The sequence below is a fragment of the Callorhinus ursinus genome, unplaced genomic scaffold (assembly GCF_003265705.2).
Source record: "Callorhinus ursinus isolate GAN/ISIS: 27379988/994484 unplaced genomic scaffold, GSC_fseal_2.0 scaffold4, whole genome shotgun sequence".
NCBI classification, from domain to species: domain Eukaryota; kingdom Metazoa; phylum Chordata; class Mammalia; order Carnivora; family Otariidae; genus Callorhinus; species Callorhinus ursinus.
The window spans coordinates 21,351,256-21,371,121 of record NW_027397066.1 but is presented as its reverse complement, the minus strand read 5'-3'; the positions used below and the strand labels follow the sequence as shown (position 1 = coordinate 21,371,121).

The following is a 19,866-nucleotide window of genomic DNA, read 5'->3' as shown; positions in this document are numbered from 1 at the left end:
AATAAATAAATCTCTCAAAAAAAAAAGATTTTTGTTTCATTTTATTTTGCTTTGTTTTTTGGATGAGAGGAATAACAGCATATTTGTATACTGAGAGGAGGGATCCAATAGATATGGGAAAATTGACAATAGAAAAACTAACAATTGCACTGCTTTTGAGTACCAAAGTGACATGAGTTTTAGCGTCCAAATGTAGAGACTGATTTTATCATAGATCAAAGCAGGGACAGTTTATCCATAATAAGAGGAAAGGAAAGCTGAGTATATGAGTACAGGCGCAGGTGGGTGCAGTACACGTGGTGGTGGGAGTATGTGGGGTTCTCTTCTCAGAGCTTTGACTTTTTTCGGAAACAGGACTCAAAGCCATTATCTGAAAGAGAAAGAGGTGGAGGTATGAAGAAGACAGGAGGTGCGCAAAGTCATCAAGGAGAAACGGATGGATGACTGAACTGGGGAAATGAAGTAGAATTTCTGGGCAGAAATAACTTTTGAGGTCATGAATGTAAAGCATACTAAGGTCATGAACTCTTAGTGGTCATGAATGTAAAGCACAGCTAGTTACCATGGCTGCATCTTTCTCTCCAGCCACATACAAAAGCATACTGCTGCCGCAGAATTGGTAGAGAATCGTATTTCACCAGGGTTAAGGTTTTGTCAGGTAATTACTATTAGAAAGTGGGAGGGAGGCAAGGGAGTTGGACATGTATTCAAGAGGAAGTGATTATAATGACTGATCATGGTATCGACATTTCTTTGTTTTCTCTTGTCTATTCACACAGACCTTGCTCTCTAGCAGGTGCCCATTAATGCGTTATCACCTGAACCACTGGAGCTGTTCATTGCCATGCTAAGCTAATCTCTCCTTACCAGTCACCATATGCATGTGGTTCATGTGCATTTTTGTTTTTTCCCATTCTCCTCCTAATTCCTTGCCTTTAAGAACCAGACATTTCTTACAACATTTCTGTTCTGAAGTCACCCCTAAACTGTACTACTCCTAGAATTTATGTCTACTTTAACTGTATTTGCATGGCACATTACCTAGACTTATATCAGAACATTTATCAAATTATAACTATGCATTGGCCTTTCCCCTCATTTTCCACTAAAACGTGAGTTTGATAAAATCCTTTTATGTGGCACCTAACACAGTGCCTGTATCAGAACACACTCAATATAATGTGACGTGGATACATGAATAAACGATATTTGATTGTCCCTCGGCCTTTCTTAAACTCCATTCAGTGGCATTAAAATATCTGTAAGTATGGCATACTCTAATATGTTAGTACTGCTGAGTATATGCTAGATAAGCCAAGCATTGGATAGAAGATTTGTCACACAACAGAATGAGTAAGTCCCCATGTCTTCCCTTTACTATCTAGGAATTCTTCCTTATGAATATTTTATACACTTTGGACCACAAGTTAACTTTTATAGGTTGTCATGATGTACTAGAACCCCAAAATGATTAATCACCCAATTTACTTCTGTGGAATGAGGAGCATCTTCTGTTTGAAAACATTTTAAAACTGACAATTTAACATTTTAAACATCACAAAGTATTTTTAAGAATTTCATGCAAAATAAAAACTAACTAAACTCTGGAACACTAAAAAGTTGGCCTATTACTCAAAGCATTATTTGTATAATATTCAGTGTTGTTGCCTATAAAATTTAGGTAACTAACATGAGACACTTGGGAGCAGTGCCTGGTGTATCCTTGTAACACAGGCCCAGATTTCCCTTAAAGAGGGATTACTAGACGTTTTCTCATCTATCTTTGGACATAGCAGTGTCACATGCCATCTAACTTTGTAGTCTAGTCACAAAACTCAATAAATGGGTTAGGACCCAGGGCATGGCCAGAAACATTAAATTTACTCCATTATCATCAACAATTTCCTCACAGAGCAGTTGTGTAGCTAGGCAGTTCTGCCAAAGGAAAGCCTATAATTAATGATTAAAAAAAAAACACAACAAAATAAAACAAACTATGTCTTCTCTCTCTTTCGCTCACACACACATAAATTCACATATATAAATAATTCTTTTCCCAGAGAAAAATCAGAAGTCAATTTCTGATAATAGAATATTGTTTTTAATACATACTATTACATATATTTTTACTACATAAAATGAACTTCTCTCTTCTTTAGTCAGACTAATTGTAAAATAAATCATTAAAAGGTGTGATCATGGAAAGTGTTTCCTTAATAACTATCTGCATAATTCCCAAAGACAAAGCTTATGTATTATAATTACCCTTTTCTTTATTTTATAGGGATAAAGATCCACATTAAAGCTTATTTAGTATTATTACTGAAGTACTAAAAGTAGCAAAGCCCATGAGATCTAGCTAAAAAAAATACAATTGGGACTGAAATATTGATAAGAATGGAAAATAAAGGTTAAAGCACACTCCTACAGTATTACTGTCTGTGATATGAATTAATATCCAATGCTTTACATAAACACCTTAAAACAATTTCAAAACATTTTTTATGTTGTTTTGTCTCCTTAGCTAGAATGTAAGCCCATCAAAGGTAGTATAATTTACATATAATATAGAGATCAATAAAGATCAATAAATATTTACTGATGATTACTCTGCTTTTTTCAGAGATATATCCATTGTTCATAAATAATTCTGTTTGTCAGACTTAGTCACTTGTAAGCTTCCAAGTTTATGTGAGAGCGGCAAAAATGAATATCTATCTATATCCCCCCTTAGCCATAGGGAATGTTCCAAGACCTCCAGTGGATGCCTGAAACCACAGATAGTACAGAACCTTATATATATATCCTACATATACATACCTATGAGAAAGCTTAATTTATAAATTAGGCACAATAAGAGATTAAGAACAATAATAATAAAGAAGAACAATTATAACAATACTCTGTAATATAAAATATGTGGATATAGTCTGTCTCTCACAAAATGTCTCGTACTGTACTCAACTTTCTTCTTTTCGTGAGGATGTGAGATAATGAAATGCCTACGTGATGAGATGAAGTGAAGGGAATAATGTAGGCATGTGATGCAGCCTTAGGCTACTATTGACCTTCAGACTATACATCAGAAGGAGGATCATCTGCTTCTGGACCATGGTTGACTATGGGTAACCAAAACCATGGAAAGCAAAACTATGGATAAGCAGGTACCATTGTACCTTCAAGGGTTAATTCTGGAACTTATTTCAAAAAATTGTTACCACTCTCATTTCAAACAATACCCTTACTGATTCTGTTTGCTGAAGGAGGCAGATTTGTAACCTGGAAAGTCCCTTTTACCACCACTAAAAAGCTTTTCTAACTGTAATGTGAAATTGACGATCCTCTTCTCTCCAGTCACCAAAGGAGATGAAATTGTCAACTTTACACTTTCTCTTTACACTTTACCCACACACTGAAGTAGAATAGTCAACATGTTATAAATCATGTCATTACTGATCTTTAGTTGATATTATAATATATATATTCATATATTTAGTGTTTCATGTTCAGGATTGAAATAATTAGCACAGGAAGGACCAAAAAAATTTAACAAGTTAGTTAAAATTTTTGCCAAGCAGTAGATATTTAGTTTGTTTGGTTTCATTTGCTTTATATCTTTAATACTGAGCAACATTAACTAATCTGTTTCCCTTAGGAGTGAGTTCACAAAAAGGGTCTATCACATCTAGACCTAAACTTGACTTAAGGAAATCTCGAACCCTGTACAATGACAGCCAATAATTCCTAAAATTAAGCCTTTAGATAAAAAAGAAGAAAGCTTCCTTCTCAACAATGAAAAAAAAAATCAAACCTCATCAATGAAAAACACATGATGTTAAGATAAGCATTTTCATTCAGGATCTACAGCATGGTATGTACTAGGATTAACAATGAGGACCAAAACACTACGGAATTTATATGGGAGAGACGATCATAAAATAATCAAATAAGCCATAATAAGAGCTATAAATAAAAGGTATGAAAAGTACTACATAGTACTTTAAAAAGCACATTTCAGATGGCCAGACCTTGTTTGTGTGTTTGCGTGGGGGAAGTAGGGTGTAGGTCAGGGAAGGTATACATCAGGAAGTGATATTTTAGCTGAGAGCTGAGGGAAAAATAGGATTTACTTGGGGAAGACACGAGGGTAACAGTCTTTCACATCAAAGGAACTGTAGGTCTGATGGCCCTGAGGTAGAAAGGAACACAGGGAACTTGAGGAGTGAAACAGTCAGTGGTTGGAACACACCGGGCCGGAGAATCAGGACAGAGGTAAGCAATGTGGCTGGGGAGGTGAGCCAGGCATGTAGGGTCATGGAGGCCCCATGAGGGATTTTGATCTTTTTGGTTTTAATCACACAAGTGGCATGGATTGATTGGTGTTTTTAAAAGAACATTCTGGGCAATCAGATAAGAAAAAGAAATAAAAGACATCTGAATAGGCAGAAAAAACAAGAAATTGTTTTTATTTATTTATTTATTAAAGACAAATTGTCTTTATTTGTAGATGATACTGAGACAGGGAAACTGAAGGGACCCCAAGAGAAAAAAAATTGGTTTTTTTCCCCCTTTGCTTCTGTTCTTGCTAGGACCTGCACCCTTGCCCTACGCATGCCTTAATGTATGTCCTCCTCATAAGGGATGAAGATTTAATGATTTCTTTGGAGTCTTCCAGCACGACAGATACCATCTAAGGAATGACCAGGTGAGGCCATCATGTGCATATTCCAGACCACTGTCACTGAGCACCTTGACACTAAAACCTTCTGGCTCTAGGGAATAAGTGACTATGACGGACACCTGGACCCTGTCCTTGTTTTGACCAGTTCCTGGATGCCTGAGAAGACACGTGTACCAAACCACAATGTCAATAAAAACCCAGACCCCAAGCACAGGCTCTCTTGTTTCCTTTCTGAGGCTCCCAGACACTCTATCTGATCTGCTCACTCACTACTCTTCCAATAAACTCTTCTTTTGCCTCCTGCTGGCTTGAGTTTGATTTCCATCCCGTGTGCAGCCAAGGACTCTCTTGGCTGGTCCTGTGGGACACCTTCTGGGTCCTCAGACCCAGCTTGCCCGCATCATCTTGGCGACCACAAAGGGACCCACAGAGGAACATCGGTATCCCCAAATTGAGTCTGCGAAGCACAACTTGGCTTTCGGGAACTGGTAAGTTCCTCCTCTGGGAAACAGAGCTGGTTTAATGCTGATGTAATTTTTGTCTCTGTGCTTCTCTGTTTTCTTCCTCCATTCTCCAGGGAGGAAGAGAAACTGGGAAAACTGGTCTGTGAACCTGCTCTTCTTACTCCCCACTCTCTCTGTGCTCTGAAACTTTTTACTCTGGCTTCCAGACAACTTCAAGGCTGTTAGTTGTCATAAGGGACTGAGTCACTCAGCTCCGAAGAAAAAGGACACTTGTTCCTTCCCGCTGAAAGGTGTTCTGAGGCAACTAAGGACCAAGGGAAGTATCAGAGATGATTTGGGACAGGTGTGGTCCCATAAAAAAATTCCTCCCAACCATGGTAATTAATCTTTGCCTCACCCAGGGATGCACACAGAAGGATTGATCATCCAGGGCTCTGAGCTCCCATGTGGTTTTAGACCACCACTGGGACAAACAGACAGATAAGTGGGGAAGATAGGACCCCTGGTTCTCCCCATAAGTAGCACATTCGATCTACCACATGCTTTCCCTAGAATAGAGTCTGGACTTCTCTCTCTCTCTGTTTTCCACTGCCAAGTGGCTGTCTCCTCACGGCAATTCTGGGACATTGGAATTATGCTGGGGATTGGTGGCCAATCTTGTCGAAGACCAAAACTCTTAGAATAAAGAGTGGTCCTGGTGCCCCCAGTTGCACTGGGTTTTTGGCATATAGGGATGAGACACATGGCATCTTGTTAGATGAGGGAGAAATGTGGCAAGCTGGAATCTTTTGCACCCTTTTGCTCACTATGCCAGACCCTATCACTCCTCTACACCTATTTCTATCCCTCTGAATTTTCACCTTTTTGGGCCTTTAAATTGTTCACCCAGTCATTGAGGAATTATCTTGTCTGACCATAGTATTCAGCATTAGCAGGCTTCCCTATCCTTAAGAAATTCTCTCTCCTTTTGGTTTCTAGGAAACCCCATGACTTTGATCTGATTCATTTGGCGGGGGCCACTGTAGCCAATGACTCTCTCCTCTGCCTTAGATCTCTTGCATTCTGAACAATATCATCCTAGAATCTTTGCCCCAGTCTGACTCCTTGCTTACGGTCCTAAATGGGGGCAAGAGTGAGCATTCCCATGGATTCCCGTTTGTTTGTTACATAATTAGGCACAACTTATGCTGGAGAAGTTGAAAAAGAAGAAGCTAATATTCTATTGTAATGAGGCCTGGCCCCACTATCACTTGGGGGACCAAGAAACCTGGCCCGCAAATGGGAGTTTGAATTACAATACCATTTTACAGCTTGATTTATATTGTAAGAGGGAAGGGAAATGGAATGAAGCGCCTTCTGTGTTACCCTTTATGGCCCTGTATCAGGCCCCCAAAGGACAATGTAAAGTTTGTGTGGCCTGAGTTCCTAAATCAGGGAGACACTTGACATCCTGGAACTGATTTTGATGTTTGATCTGACTTGGGGGAAACCTACAGATCTTATTGTTTCATTGCTGCACTGTAGAGGAGGGAATGAGACCAATGCATAGTTAAGCCAGTTAATTCGATAAAGTAAGGGAAGAAACTCAAGGAAAGAGTGAAAACCCGGCTCTCTTTGGAGGGTCTCTGATGGAGGCTTTCCAGAAGTATACCAGTACTTTCTCCAACTCTCCAGAAGGGCGGTCAATACTCCCAGTAAGGGCCCAATTCTCCAGAAGGGCCGTCACTGTTGGCTGTGCATTTTATCCTGCAATCTGCAGCAGGTTATCAGGGGAAAATGACAGAAGGCAACTGGTGGGCCCTAAATTCCTAAGAACCAATTATTGGATATGGCTTTTGCTGTTTTTAGTAATAGAGACAGGGCAGAGAAGATGGACCTGTTTGTCCAAAATAAATGCCATGCCCCACTTTTGATACAGCAATGGGGAACTCCAGGATGGATCCCCATGTGTAGAAACCTACAAGGCCGGACTCTGGCAAAGCCTGGCTCACAAAAGGCTGGGGTTCGCAATCAATGTGCCTTCAGTAAGACGGACAGCCCCTGGAAAAAGGATTGTGCCCACCTCAGAAGGAAGGTGGGTCCAGCCCCAAAACCTTTGCTGGCCAAAGTTACAGAGACCTGACGGGGCCTGAGCTCTCCCTATGGCTCCTCCCGGACATCTCAACATAACCAAGAGCCTCAGGTGATCTCTGGTGGGGAAAGTAAGGATACTGAATTTCTGTTGGACACAGGAGCCACTGACTCAGCCTAATGGGCTTCTATCCCAGCACTCTTGTACAGTTACTGGAATAGATGGATGGCCACAGGTGAGACAACTGACTTGTCCAGTAGCTTGTGGCATGGGCTGTCTCTTGCTTTCACATAGCTTTCTCCTGTTACCTGAATGCCCTACTCCCTTGCTGGGAGCAACTTACTTGCTAAGCCACAAACAAAGGACTGACAGACCCAAATGTGGAGAAAACAAAGTTTATAATGGTAATGGGCCTAGACATGCAAGTGGGAAATAATATTTATGTGCCAGACAGTATACCGTCCCATATTACAATCAGAATAATGCCCAATGTATGGGAAACAGAGGTTCCTGGGAGAGCCAATAATATTTCATCCATTGTTATCTCCCTAAGACCACGCGTAGAATATTCTTGGAAAAGACCAGAGACCCAAGAAGGTATTCAGCCTTTAATTAAGACATTTTTGAAATATGGATAATTAACCCCTTGTAAGTGACCCTGCAATATCCCCATTCTACCAGTTAAGAAGCCAAACGGGGAGTACTGCTTTATCAAGGATTTGAGCACAATGAATGAGGCAGTGATTCCTATTCATCCGATAGTCCCTAACCCTTTTGCTATACTGACACAAGTTCCTCCAGATGCAAACTAGTTTACGGTATTAGACTTAAAGGATGCTTTCTTCTGCATACCGGAACACCCTGACTCCCCATATCTTTTTGCTTTTGAATGGACTGACCCTGATACTTGTGAGATCCCCCAGCTGACCAGGATGGTGCTGCCTCAGGGGTTCACAGACAGCCTACATTTGTTTGGGGATGCTTAAAAATGGAACGGGGGCGGGGGTTACAACAGATTAATGGAACTTTACTTCAATATGTGGGTGATATATTGATTGCCATCCCTACAAAAGAGGATTCTGATGAAAATACAACCCTCACCCTTAACTTTTAGGACAATGGGGATACAGAGTACCTCCCCAGAAAACCCAGACTTCTAAGGAGAAGGTTCAATACCTGGGCTATGTCCTCACTCCAGGGGCACGGACACTGGCCAGGACAGAAAATCAGCCATACTGAATATTTTAGTACCACAAACAACAGGCAGTTAAGAACCTTCTTAAGCATGCTAGGCTTTTGTTGCATTTGGATTCCAGGGTTTAGCCTTATGGCCAAATCCTTTTATAAAGCATTACAAGGAAGTGATTTAGAACCCCTGGAATGGAATGATGATTGCCACCAAGACTTCAAAGGTATGAAAGAAAAACTGAGCACTGCTCCTGTCTTGGGGCTCCCAAACCTGGAAAAAATCCTTCACCTCATATGTCTGAGAAAGGACAGGAATAGCCTTGTGTGTCCCAACTCAAAAACTCAGATCTGTTCCTAGCCCAGTAGCTTCTTTCTCCAAACAATTAGATCTGGTAGCAGAAGGATGGCCAGGATGTTTACCAGCAGTGGCTGTGACCACCCACCTAGTTGGAGAAGCTAGCATATTTACTCTAGGAAAACATCTGGATGTCAGGATCCCACATCAAGTCCAAGGGGTTTTAGAAGCCAAAGGGCATGAATGCTTAACAGGAGAGAGATTACTGAGGTATCAAGCCCTCCTCCTTGCTACCCCTGATGTAACTAACCCTCCAGGTGTGTGGAGGCTTAAACCCAGCTCCTCTATTACCTGATGAAGGCAAGCAGGTACCTGCTTTTTCAGTGTGGACACTGAAAAATAAGTGTATTCAAGTAGGACCGATTTAAAGGACAAACCTTTGCCCAATCCAGAGGCCGAATGGTTTACAGATGGAAGTAGCTTTATGCATGAGGGAACCAGAAAAATCGGATGTACTATTGTCAGCCTACAGGAGATAACTGAGGCACAAGCTTTCCCTCCCCATACTTCAGCACAAAGGCCCGAACTGTTTGCTTTAATCTGAGCACTACGACTAGGTAAAGGGTTAAAGTTAAATATATGTCCTGATTCTAAATATGGCCTCTTAATATTTCATGCCCCTCCAGCCATCTGGAAAGGGGTACTATCAAATTCAAAAATCTCCCCTATGAAACATAAAGGGAAAATTTTAACATTATTAGAGGCTGTACAGCTTCCTTGGGAGGAGCCAGTTGTACATGGTAAAGGACACCAAAGAGACCAAACAATAAGGAGCAAAGGAAACGATTTTGCGGAAAGAATAGCAAAAGGGGCAGCAAGGAAGAAAGAGCTTGCTACACAGGTTTTAGCTTCCAGAAGGTCCTCTGCAAGAAAGAAGCCCGAACTATACTCCCTCTGAGGCTCAATGGGCCTTACAGAAGGGATCTGAAATCGACTGGGATGGTATATATTAAATAACAAATATGTACTCCCCAAGGCATTGCAATGGAAAATAACTGAGCCTTCTTCTGCCACTCCCGGGGCTGCTTGTGTGCTCGCTCGGTGTGGACCTGGCACCTCTTTGGTGAAGCGGCAGCTGAGGAGACTCCAGTGCTCGCCATGGCTGAGGAAAAGCCCAAGGAAGAAGTCACGACTGAGAACAACAATCATATTCATTTGAAGGTGGCGGGGCAGGATGGTTCTCTGGTGTACTTTAAGATTAAGAGGCATACGCTACTTAGTAAACTGATGAAAGCCTACTGTGAACGACAGGGTCTGTCCGTGACGCAGGTCAGGTTCCGATTTGACGGGCACCCGATCAAGGAAACAGACACGCCGGCGCTGCTGGAGATGCAGGATGAAGATATAATTGATGTGTTCCAGCAGCAGACAGGAGGCGTCTACTAGAAAGAGAACTCGCTACTTTACTCCAGGACCCTGTTCCTCCGGATCAAGAAGACCTTCTCAGGTAGAAAACCACAATTTGGTCCCACCACACCCTGACTACTGCAGCATAGTTTTCTCTGTTCTTTCATTTTCCCCTCCCCCCTGCCCTTGTCTTTCATTTTCCCCTCCCCCTTCCCTTGGTGGACATAAAGTAACTATATATGTGCACAAGCACAACTGCCCTTTTTTTTTTTTTTAACTAAATGGCCAATGGTATGTTTTGATCAACATCAAATGGAGATGGGATAGGGGAAAATACCGGTTCTGTGAGACTACCCCCTCTTTCCATTTGTGGCATGCTCAGTCAGCTCTTACCTTTATATTCCAGCAAGTTGTTTTGCTTTCACGGTTTAACAAAAAAAGAACAACATAAAAATCTTTGCATACCTTGTTTGACTGGAGAATTTTAATGTTTTTCATTTATCATTGTAAAACCAAGGACAATTTTATAACTTTTTTGTATGTAGCCATTACATGTAAGATAATCTGTCTTTAAGTGAGGATAAATTACTCTAAAAGAAATGAATCCTAGATTGTTTTCCTTTCAAGTGTCTTGTTGTTTAAATAAACTTCTTGTTTAAAATGAAAAAAAAAAAAAAGAAAAGCAGCAAATACATGACTCCACTCACTTTGGCAGAGACACTATGGAAAATCGATTGCAGCAAGTATTCAGAGGAAAGAATCTAGCCAAAACTCTAAGAGAAGTTACCAGGGCATGTGAGATCTGTGTCAGAAGTCACGCAGGGCCCCATCCTAAGCCTCTCCTTTGAACTGAGCCAGTTCAATAGAGAGGCACTTACCATGGGGAAGATTGGCCAACTGACTTCACTCAAATGCCACCCTCTCTGGGATAGAAGTATCTGCTGGTTTATGTGGATACATTGACAGGGGAGGTAGAGGCCTTCCCTATTAGAACAGACAGGGCTTTAGAGGTTTCTAAGACCTTTTTAAAGGAAGTCATACCTAGGTTTGGACTTCTCTGGAGTCTGCAAAGTGATAATGGACCCTCTTTCACTGCTAAAATAACACAATTATCAGTGACCCTAGGGATCTGCTATTAACTTCATCTCTCATGGAGGCCTCAATCTTCAGGAAAAGTGGACAAAATGAACCACATCTTTAAACGAACTTTGGCAAAACTCTGTCGAGAAACTCATGAAACATGGTATAAACTGCTGCTGATTGCTTTACTCAGAACGAGAGTGGCTCTTTGGGCGCCTGGGTGGCTCAGTTGGTTGAGCGACTGCCTTCGGCTCAGGTCATGATCTTGGAGTCCCGGGATCGAGTCCCACATTGGGCTCCCTGCTCAGCAGGGAGTCTGCTTCTCCCTCTGACCCTCTTCCCTCTCGTGCTATTTCTCATTCTCTCTCTCAAATAAATAAATAAAATCTTAAAAAAAAAAAAAGAACAAGAGTGGCTCCAAAGGGGAGCCACTTAAATTGAACCCCTTTGAAATGACATATGGAAGACCTTTTCTCACTGCAACTTTATGGTTTGCTGAGGAAACCAATCAAATTTTAAAATACATTCCTAGTCTGGGTAAAGCACTAGTCTCTCCAAAAGTATGGAAATAAAGTACTTCCAAGCCCCACTGAAGACAAGCAGTCTGTGCCAATGCCATCAGGGAGCAAGAGATCATTAAAAACATGGAAAAGGGGGTCACCAGAAGATGAGCTCAAACCAAGGTGGGAAAGGGCCCTATCAGCTTTTACTCAGCACCCCCACAGCAGTAAGACTTAAAAGGTCTCTTGAGCTGGGTTCACTTGTCCAGAATCAAACCTATCTCTCCTGAGTCTCTGCAGGAGCCAACTTTGATACCGCCTCCAAGGGAAGAAGGGGACACATATGCCTGTGAGCCTGTCAACGAATTAAACTATCTTTTCAAGAAAATACTGCTGCAGTGTCTACCTGAAGCTCCCAGCATCCACCCATGCCTGTGAACCTGAGGAAAAGACTAAAGTTGCTGCTCTGAAGGACCAATAAGTAAGGCTTGATGGCGCTTTTAAAATCTTTCACTTTTCTAAATTTACTCTTTACTTACCTATCTCTAGGAAAAGCTAATGGCCCCAATTTATTTTTGCAATGGGCTCAACACTACGCTGACAGTTTACAGAAAAGTTCCTGCTGGATTTGTGGCCTCCTCCCTTTATCCAGCACCTCAGGCCTCCCATGGTGGGTTTCTCCTTTACAAGGCAAAGATTGGCATTACTTACACCAATATGTAAAAGATATGGTTTTCCAGCCAAATACAAGCATCTATAGGGACATCTCTATCACTAACGGCAATGTTTCTTGTTGGCCTATGGTAAATATTACCTGGAATTCTCCAGGCCATAAAAGACCTTTTTCCTACCCCCAAACTGCCAAAATCATGACTGAATATGCCAACTCTAAGATGGAAAATAAGGAAGCATTGTGGGGAACAACTAAGCCTAATAATATGAGATATACCGAGGATGGCTATTTTCAAGTATGGGATGAATTTATGTGGCTTACTCCTACCATAGGCCAATTAAACCAGAAAGCTCTTTTATGTTGGGAGCAAAGAAATCACACCTATGATGCCTGGCCTAATAGCACCCGTGAATTAGGATGGCTCTCCCCAGGAGCTTGTACCCATATCATTGTTTTACAAGCAACTGACTGGTTTGCTACTGATTGGATAAGACGACCAGGCATCAGATGGTTAGCACCCAATGGAACTCAATGGCTATGTGGCACAAATTTGTGGCCTTGGCTACCCCCTGGATGGATAGGGCGTTGTACCCTGGGTTTTCCCTGGATGCAGGGTAGATTGCGTAAAAAATTATCTATGCCTGCAAATTATCCCCATCTACTCCATCGCTGGACACGGTCAGTCTTCCACTGGTATGATCACCTGTTAGGTATTTTCCTGCCCCAACTGGGAATAGAAGACATAATCTGGCACATAGAGGCCCTCACAAACTATACCACACACGCCCTTAATGATACTATGCATGCACTCAGCCTGTTAAATTCTGAAGTTGCATTAATGAGAAAGGCTGTATTACAAAATAGGATGGCCTTAGACATAATAACAGCAGCTCAAGGAGGAACCTGTGCTATCATTAAGACTGAATGTTGTGTATATATCCCAGATAACTCAGCTAATGTATCTAAACTTTTATCAGACATGCACAACCAAATTGAAGCAATGTCTGACTCCTCTAGTTCCCTCAATGATTGGATTTATTCCTGGTTTAGTGGAAACGGATGGTCTTGGTGGAAAAAACTTCTTTTACTAGTAGTAGCAATAGTTCTGCTAGGGCTTTTGCTTTGCTGTGGGAGCTATTGTTGTTGCATGTTCTGCATAAGTATGTCAGAAAAATTATCAGAACGGATATTCTCTAGGAGGCGTTCTATTTTAATGATGAGGCCTCATGAACATCTTTGACAATCTACAAGTAGGGGCCCTTCATTTAATCGGGATTTTTATGCGTTCCAATAGGCAGGGTCTACAATCCCTTTCAGCCTGAAGAAGCTACAGAAGATGAGACCTTCGCCCTTCAACACCCCTTAAGAATACGAGAATGAAAATCCCATAGCAGGGAATGAGACAGGGAAATCGAAGGGGACCCCATGAGGAAAAAAAAAAAAAAAGGTTTGGCTTTTTTTTTTTTTCCCCTTTGCTTCTTTTTCTGGCTTCTATTCTTGCTAGGACCTGCACCCCTGCCCTACACATACCTTAATGTATGTACTCCTCATAAGGGATGAGGAGTTAATGATTTCTTTGGAGTCTTCTAGCACAACAGATACCATCTAAGGAATGACCAGGTGAGGCCATTATGTGCACATTATAGACCACTGTCACTAAACACCTTGATGCCAAGACCCCCAGGCTCCAGGGAATAAGTGACTTATGATGGACACCTGGACCCTGTCTTCATTCTGATCGGTTCTTGGATGCCTGAGAAGACACATGCACCAGACCACAATCATCAATAAAAACCTCAGACCCCAAGCAAAGACGCCCTCTTTTCCTTTCTGAGTCTCCCAGATACTCCATCTGTATCTGCTCTCTATACCTTCAATAAACTCTGCTTTCACCTCCTGCTGGCTCATGTTTGACTTCCATCCTGTGTGAAGCCAAGGACCCTCTAGGCCGGTCCAGTGGGACCCCCTCTGAGTCCTCAGACCAGACCCACCTGCATCAATATGAACTTATATACATAAAAATCCTAAAGACTCCACTAAAAAGCTGCTAGAACTAACTAATCAACCAATTCAGTAAAGTTGCAGGATGTAAAACCAACATCAGAAAACAGTTGCATTTTTTTTTTAAAGATATTTATTTATTTGAGAGACAGAGAGAGAGCATGAGAGAGTGGCAGAGGGAGGGGGAAAAGCAGACTCCCCACTGAGCAGGGAGCCCAACACAGGGCTCAATCCCAGGACCCTGAGATCATGACCTGAGCTGAAGGCAGACACTTAAACCGACTGAGCCACCCAGGCGCCCAACAGTTGCATTTCTATATATTAATAACAAAACAGCTTAAAAAAAAAACACCCAATAATTCCATCCCCACAATAACATCCAAAAATAAGATGCTAAGGAATAAATTTACCCAAGGAGGTGAACGATCTACACTGATAAGTATAAGACTTTGATGAAAGAAATTGAAGAAGACACAAATGGAAAAAAATCTCCGTGTTCATGGATCAGAAGAAATAACATTGTTGAAATGTCGATATTATCAAAAGCCATCTACAGATTTAATGCAATCCCTATCAAAATTCCAATGGCATTTTTCACAGAAACAGAAAAACAGATCCTAAAGCTTGTAAAAACATGTGAAGGACCCTGAATAGCTACAGCAGTCTTGAGAAAGAACAACAAAGCTGGAGGCATTACACTTCCTGATTTCAAAGTACACTTCAAAGCTACAGTAATCAAAACCTTATGGTACTGGCATAAAAACAGACACAGAGATCAATGGAACAGAATCAAGAGCACAGAAATAAACCCCTGCATATACAGTCAACTCATATTTGACAAGGGAGCCAGGAATACTCAATGCAGAAAGGATAGTACGTCAATAAATGGTGCAGGGAAAACAGGATATTCACATACAGAAGAATGGAATTAGACCCCTATATCACATCACTCACAAAAGTAAACTTAAAATGGATTAAAGACTTAAATTTAAGACCTGATCCATAAAACTCCTAGAAGAAAACATAAAGAAAATCTCCTTGACATTGGTCTTGGCAGTGATTTCTTGGATATGATGCCAAAAGCACAAGGAACAAAAGCAAAAATAAATGAGACTCCATCAAACATGAGTTTGCTTATTTGTTTGCTGACTTGGTTGAAATATCTTATTGAGGTTCATTTCTCTCACAGTGTGAAGCCTCTGATGTATGTCAGAGGATGCAGCCTTGTGGGTACAGTCACTCCTCGATGACACAAGTTTTAGCAGGGCTCTCTTTAATCGTCTCTCTCTCTGACCTCTCTGCTAAGCTTTCTGCCCACCCCCCCTCCCGTATCACAACCAGATGTTCAGCTCCACTAACTGCCAGGTGATTGCTCTACTGTTTTCAACAACGTTCTCGGGTATAAATTGTACCACAGTCAGATACAATTAAATTTTGAATCCTTTACAGAAGTCATTTTTGAGGCCAGTCTTTGAAATTTGTTATTACCCAGGCAAGGCTCCCAGCTGTCTCCTTCTCTGGTGTCTCTGGTAAACTAGGTGGCTTGTAGTTTTAGCTCGCTACTCTCATGAAGCTAATTGCCTCCTCTTAATTGCCTATCATTAAAATCTCCATTGTTTTAGAGAAGCCCATTAAACTTGAACTTTCCCACATTCCATTTAAAGTCAGTTCTTTGTGGACAGCTTCATTGGTCGCTTTTCTTATGTCCCTGGACAAAATCTCTGAGTTACCACTCCGGACCTAGGAGTAGGACTGTGGCCCACTTCTGATTTCTGAGGACATTGGTTGGGGACAGTAAACTTCTGGTGTTCTCAGCTTGCCTCTCCCAGTGAGGAACTGCCACCCTATGAGCAAACTGGGGTGAGGGAAGTGGGGCCCCAGTGTTCTCAGCCTATTGAGAGCAGGCAGAGCATTTGGGGCAGAGGCCTACCCTATGAGTGGAGGATAGGTGGAAGAAGGGAGCTTCTGACTTCTTGGCAGCAATATTCTGGAATTTAGCATCTGCAACAAAGAGCTAAAGGATATGAGAAATACTGGCTACCTACACCTTCTATAGAGCTAGTGTAGCCCTTGACTGGAAGTTAAAGGGAAAGGGAACCCCATCTTCTTGGTCACACTCAGATGAACTGAAGCTTCTGTCTTGTTGATCTGGGGGTGAGGGGAAGGAGAGAGTGTGTCTTGGCTCAAGTGTCACAGACTGTTCTTACTGGGATTTAGTAGCTTCTCTTGAATAATTTTCTTTTTTTTCTGATTTGATGTATGACCTTAGGACCATTTTCAGATACTTAAAATATTTTTGTTTTTAAAATAATTTTTCACCAGTTTTCTGCTGGGGATGGTTCCATAATTCCAAAAGTGCTAATATCCACTCAATTTTCTTAAGTTTAGAGGTCATCAGTAAAATAACACTAATATATAAATGAAATGTTAACTTTACCCATATATTCAGAATTTTACTGATTACTAACAATTAGACACTGGGTATACATACTGGTGACATAAGTAAACTTTCAGATTTTTGTATTTTCTAAATTTTAAATAACTGACTTTACATTAAAAATGGAATTTTAAATCCTTACTATTTTTTGTAAAATAAAAAATTAATCACATATGTGAAATCATTAAAATCCTCTTAAATTTGTTTCTAAGGTTATTTCAAAATTTAATTTTATCAATAAAGTCTTTGGATTTCAGTGCTTTGAATAAATAAACTTTGAGAGATTCCTTTTTAACTCTTTTTCTTAAACAGACGCATACTACTACCACTATTACCAACAGAAATCTGTTAATCCAAACAACTGGAACTGATTTATATTTACCCAAGCTGAAATGAGTACGTGGAAACTAGATATTTTCACCGTGACATTTATACTGACACTCAAAATAAAATTATTAACATATATTTGTGATCTTTTAAAAAAGAATATCATCTAGGCAATTCTATATAAATTACACATTTTCTATTTATGATACAATGTTTTAATTTTAGTAGATATGAAAAAGACTTAGGTAAGGACCCAAACATCTACAACATCAGCATATGAGATGATCAAAGAATAAACAAGACACCTGAAACTGATTTAAAAACATTTAATTATTTATTCAATACTTTTAATAGAAAAGTGTCATGTAAAATGCTTTTTCTAAACATCTTGGGATGGCTTAAGTATGTATTTAACACCCAATTTAAGAATCTGTGCCTATACCTCTCCTAGTCATAGCAAATATGACCAAAAGAAACAGTCTAAACACTCATTTGAGAACTCTTATTCTCCCACCCAATTCCACGTAAGAACAAAAGTTAACCTTATTCTAAACTGAGAATATTTGATAAAAAACAAACATGATTTAGATTTCAGGAGGATTCAGTTAAAAACAGAGATATCTCCTAAAGTATGATGAATTAGAGCACTTAAAATAAGAACATTATATGTTTTGATTTTTCAACTTACCTGATATAAATAATCTTCAAATACAAAATAATAATCATCATTGCTTGCTGTCAACTTCACATCCTATAATTAAAGGTAGAGAGTACTGAAAAGAACCTAAAGGAATATGTCTATAGTGCTATGACATAAATGCATTATTTAGAAATAACACTGTAATGATTTTACTTATGTATGATTAGAAATGTCTCAATTAGATTTCATCACTGTATAAATTTACTTGACTAATATATATACATTACTGGACCTCAAATTGCCCACAACTTTTTAGGTTCCGTTAGTAATTCCTTATTATTTATTTTAATTTTTATCTTCTTTTAATCTAATATTTAAGTGTTTTAAAGTTGGAAAAGCAGATGCAATCATAACATCCAGAAGAAACCATAGCAAGCTGGCCCCAAATTACTGTTCCAAAATCATCCTCTACTGTTCAAGTTCACATTCTTGCCATTCCCTTGAAATACCAAACATCTTCCATACCATTGTGATTATTCATTTGCAGGTCATTGCATATTACCCCACAAACAACTGTTTATCTTCAAGAAGTCTATAATCTCACCACAGAAATATGGGAACAATTATAAAGAAATATTAAAGAAATTCAAGATAATATTGCTCAACCTATGAATTTCAACCAGGCCGTTGAGTATAGCAGCAATCAAGGGAGGATGAAATGAATTATGGATGATTCTGGAGGTAGTGAATATGTGCTAAGTCTAGAAAAGCTTAAAGACACAAATTAAGAGAAAAGAAAGGGGTCAGTCTTCCAAGTCAGAAGACAATATGGGTAGAAGGAGAGGTCATGCATTCTCAATAGGGATGATATTACCTCTAAGGGGGTGAGAATTAGTTCTTCAAGGCCAAAAAATTTCACATATTACAATGGTTTATAGACCCCCAAATCTTACTCTTTGATATTTAATTTTTTATATTAGAGAAAAATTAATTTTTCTCTTCAGGGAGCTAATAATGAAGAAAAGGTTGAGAAACACTGGCATAAACTGTCAGGTCACAGTAAGTGGTACAAAACTGTAGAAAGTGTGGATACAAGGCAACTTTGTGGGAAAAAAAAGTACAGTCCAGAGAAAACATTGAATAATTTGGCTTAGGGAGGGTTTGGTGATGTTCTAATTTAGTATTGCCTTGTTCCAACCATTCCTTCAACTACTAACATAATTTTACTTTATTTTCAGTTAAATTAAAAATTAGTCTTTGCCATAGGGGGTTGTAATGAAACTTCAAAAAATTTTTTTAAATGCCCATTCTCTCCAAAGCTGACTTTAATAACATTTGGAGTTGCTCCAAAAAGATCAGCGAAGCTCAACACACACAAATCAGGAACAACCAGAGACAGATATCTTCCTAAAAATACTCAAGCTGTGGACTGTCAGGATTGATTCTACTAAAACTTACATTTAATTTTTCAGATACAGACTGTTTACCTCTTCCTTTACTGATTCAAACTGAAATTCATCTTGGCAGCAAAGAGAATTCTCATGCTAGCCCTCCCTGACTTTCTGAACTTCTTCCCTTGTGAGTCTTCTTCATTTGAATAGAAAAATGGTTGAAAGGTCTGAAAGCTCAAAAGATCTCTTAACGCTAGTGCTAAAATAATCCCGAGCACGACTGTTTGACCTCAGTTAACAATAAATAGTACCTGTGATCCAAACCTATGTAAAACTTCTGAGAATGTCAAGACTTTGCTTCCTGTAGTGAATAGTGATTTAAAAAGTATGGTTGTGAAGTTATCTACATTCAAATCTTGACTTTGCTACTTAATATGTGAATTTAACTAATTTCTCTAATCTTTCTTTACTTCAGTTCCCTCATCTGTAAAATGGTAAAACAACAGTACTTCCTATTTTGCTATAACACATGTCAATATGTGGCTGGGGGGGTAAGGGAACGATATCTGTTATAACATGGAAATTGTGTTGGTTCACATGCAGCTTTTCTTTTACTGGGGGTGCCAAAATTGCAAGAGTAGAATTACAACCTCCAACAAGAAAGGAAAAATGCCCTCAGCTCAGCTGCTGCACAGGCATGAGCCCTTATAA

At 40.0% G+C, this 19,866-nt stretch overlaps 2 protein-coding genes across 10 annotated transcripts in view; one reads left to right on the top strand and one right to left on the bottom strand.

Annotated features, from left to right (window-relative positions):
- Nucleotides 1–19,866, bottom strand: part of TBC1D19 (TBC1 domain family member 19) — a 145,864-nt gene that overhangs the window by 41,151 nt on the left and 84,847 nt on the right. For all 8 annotated transcript variants that reach the window (XM_025887716.2, XM_073891500.1, XM_025887717.2 and 5 more), the window contains one exon: nt 17,813–17,875. In XM_025887716.2, coding sequence (XP_025743501.1) covers nt 17,813–17,875 — 63 coding nt within the window. The remainder of the gene's footprint in view (nt 1–17,812; nt 17,876–19,866) is intronic.
- LOC112836053 (small ubiquitin-related modifier 2-like) lies at nt 9,858–10,145 on the top strand. 2 transcript variants are annotated; one of them, XM_025887720.1, is made up of 2 exons: nt 9,858–10,011; nt 10,069–10,145. In XM_025887720.1, the coding sequence occupies exons 1-2, from the start codon at nt 9,858–9,860 to the stop codon at nt 10,143–10,145; spliced, it is 231 nt and encodes a 76-aa protein (XP_025743505.1). The 2 variants fall into 2 exon arrangements, with proteins under 2 accessions (XP_025743505.1, XP_025743504.1); XM_025887719.1 differs by having other exon boundaries at nt 9,858–10,145.

Bases quoted from the DNA above. Each gene is read 5' to 3' on its own strand.
- LOC112836053 (XM_025887719.1), top strand. From the start codon at position 9,858: ATGGCTGAGGAAAAGCCCAAGGAAGAAGTCACGACTGAGAACAACAAT.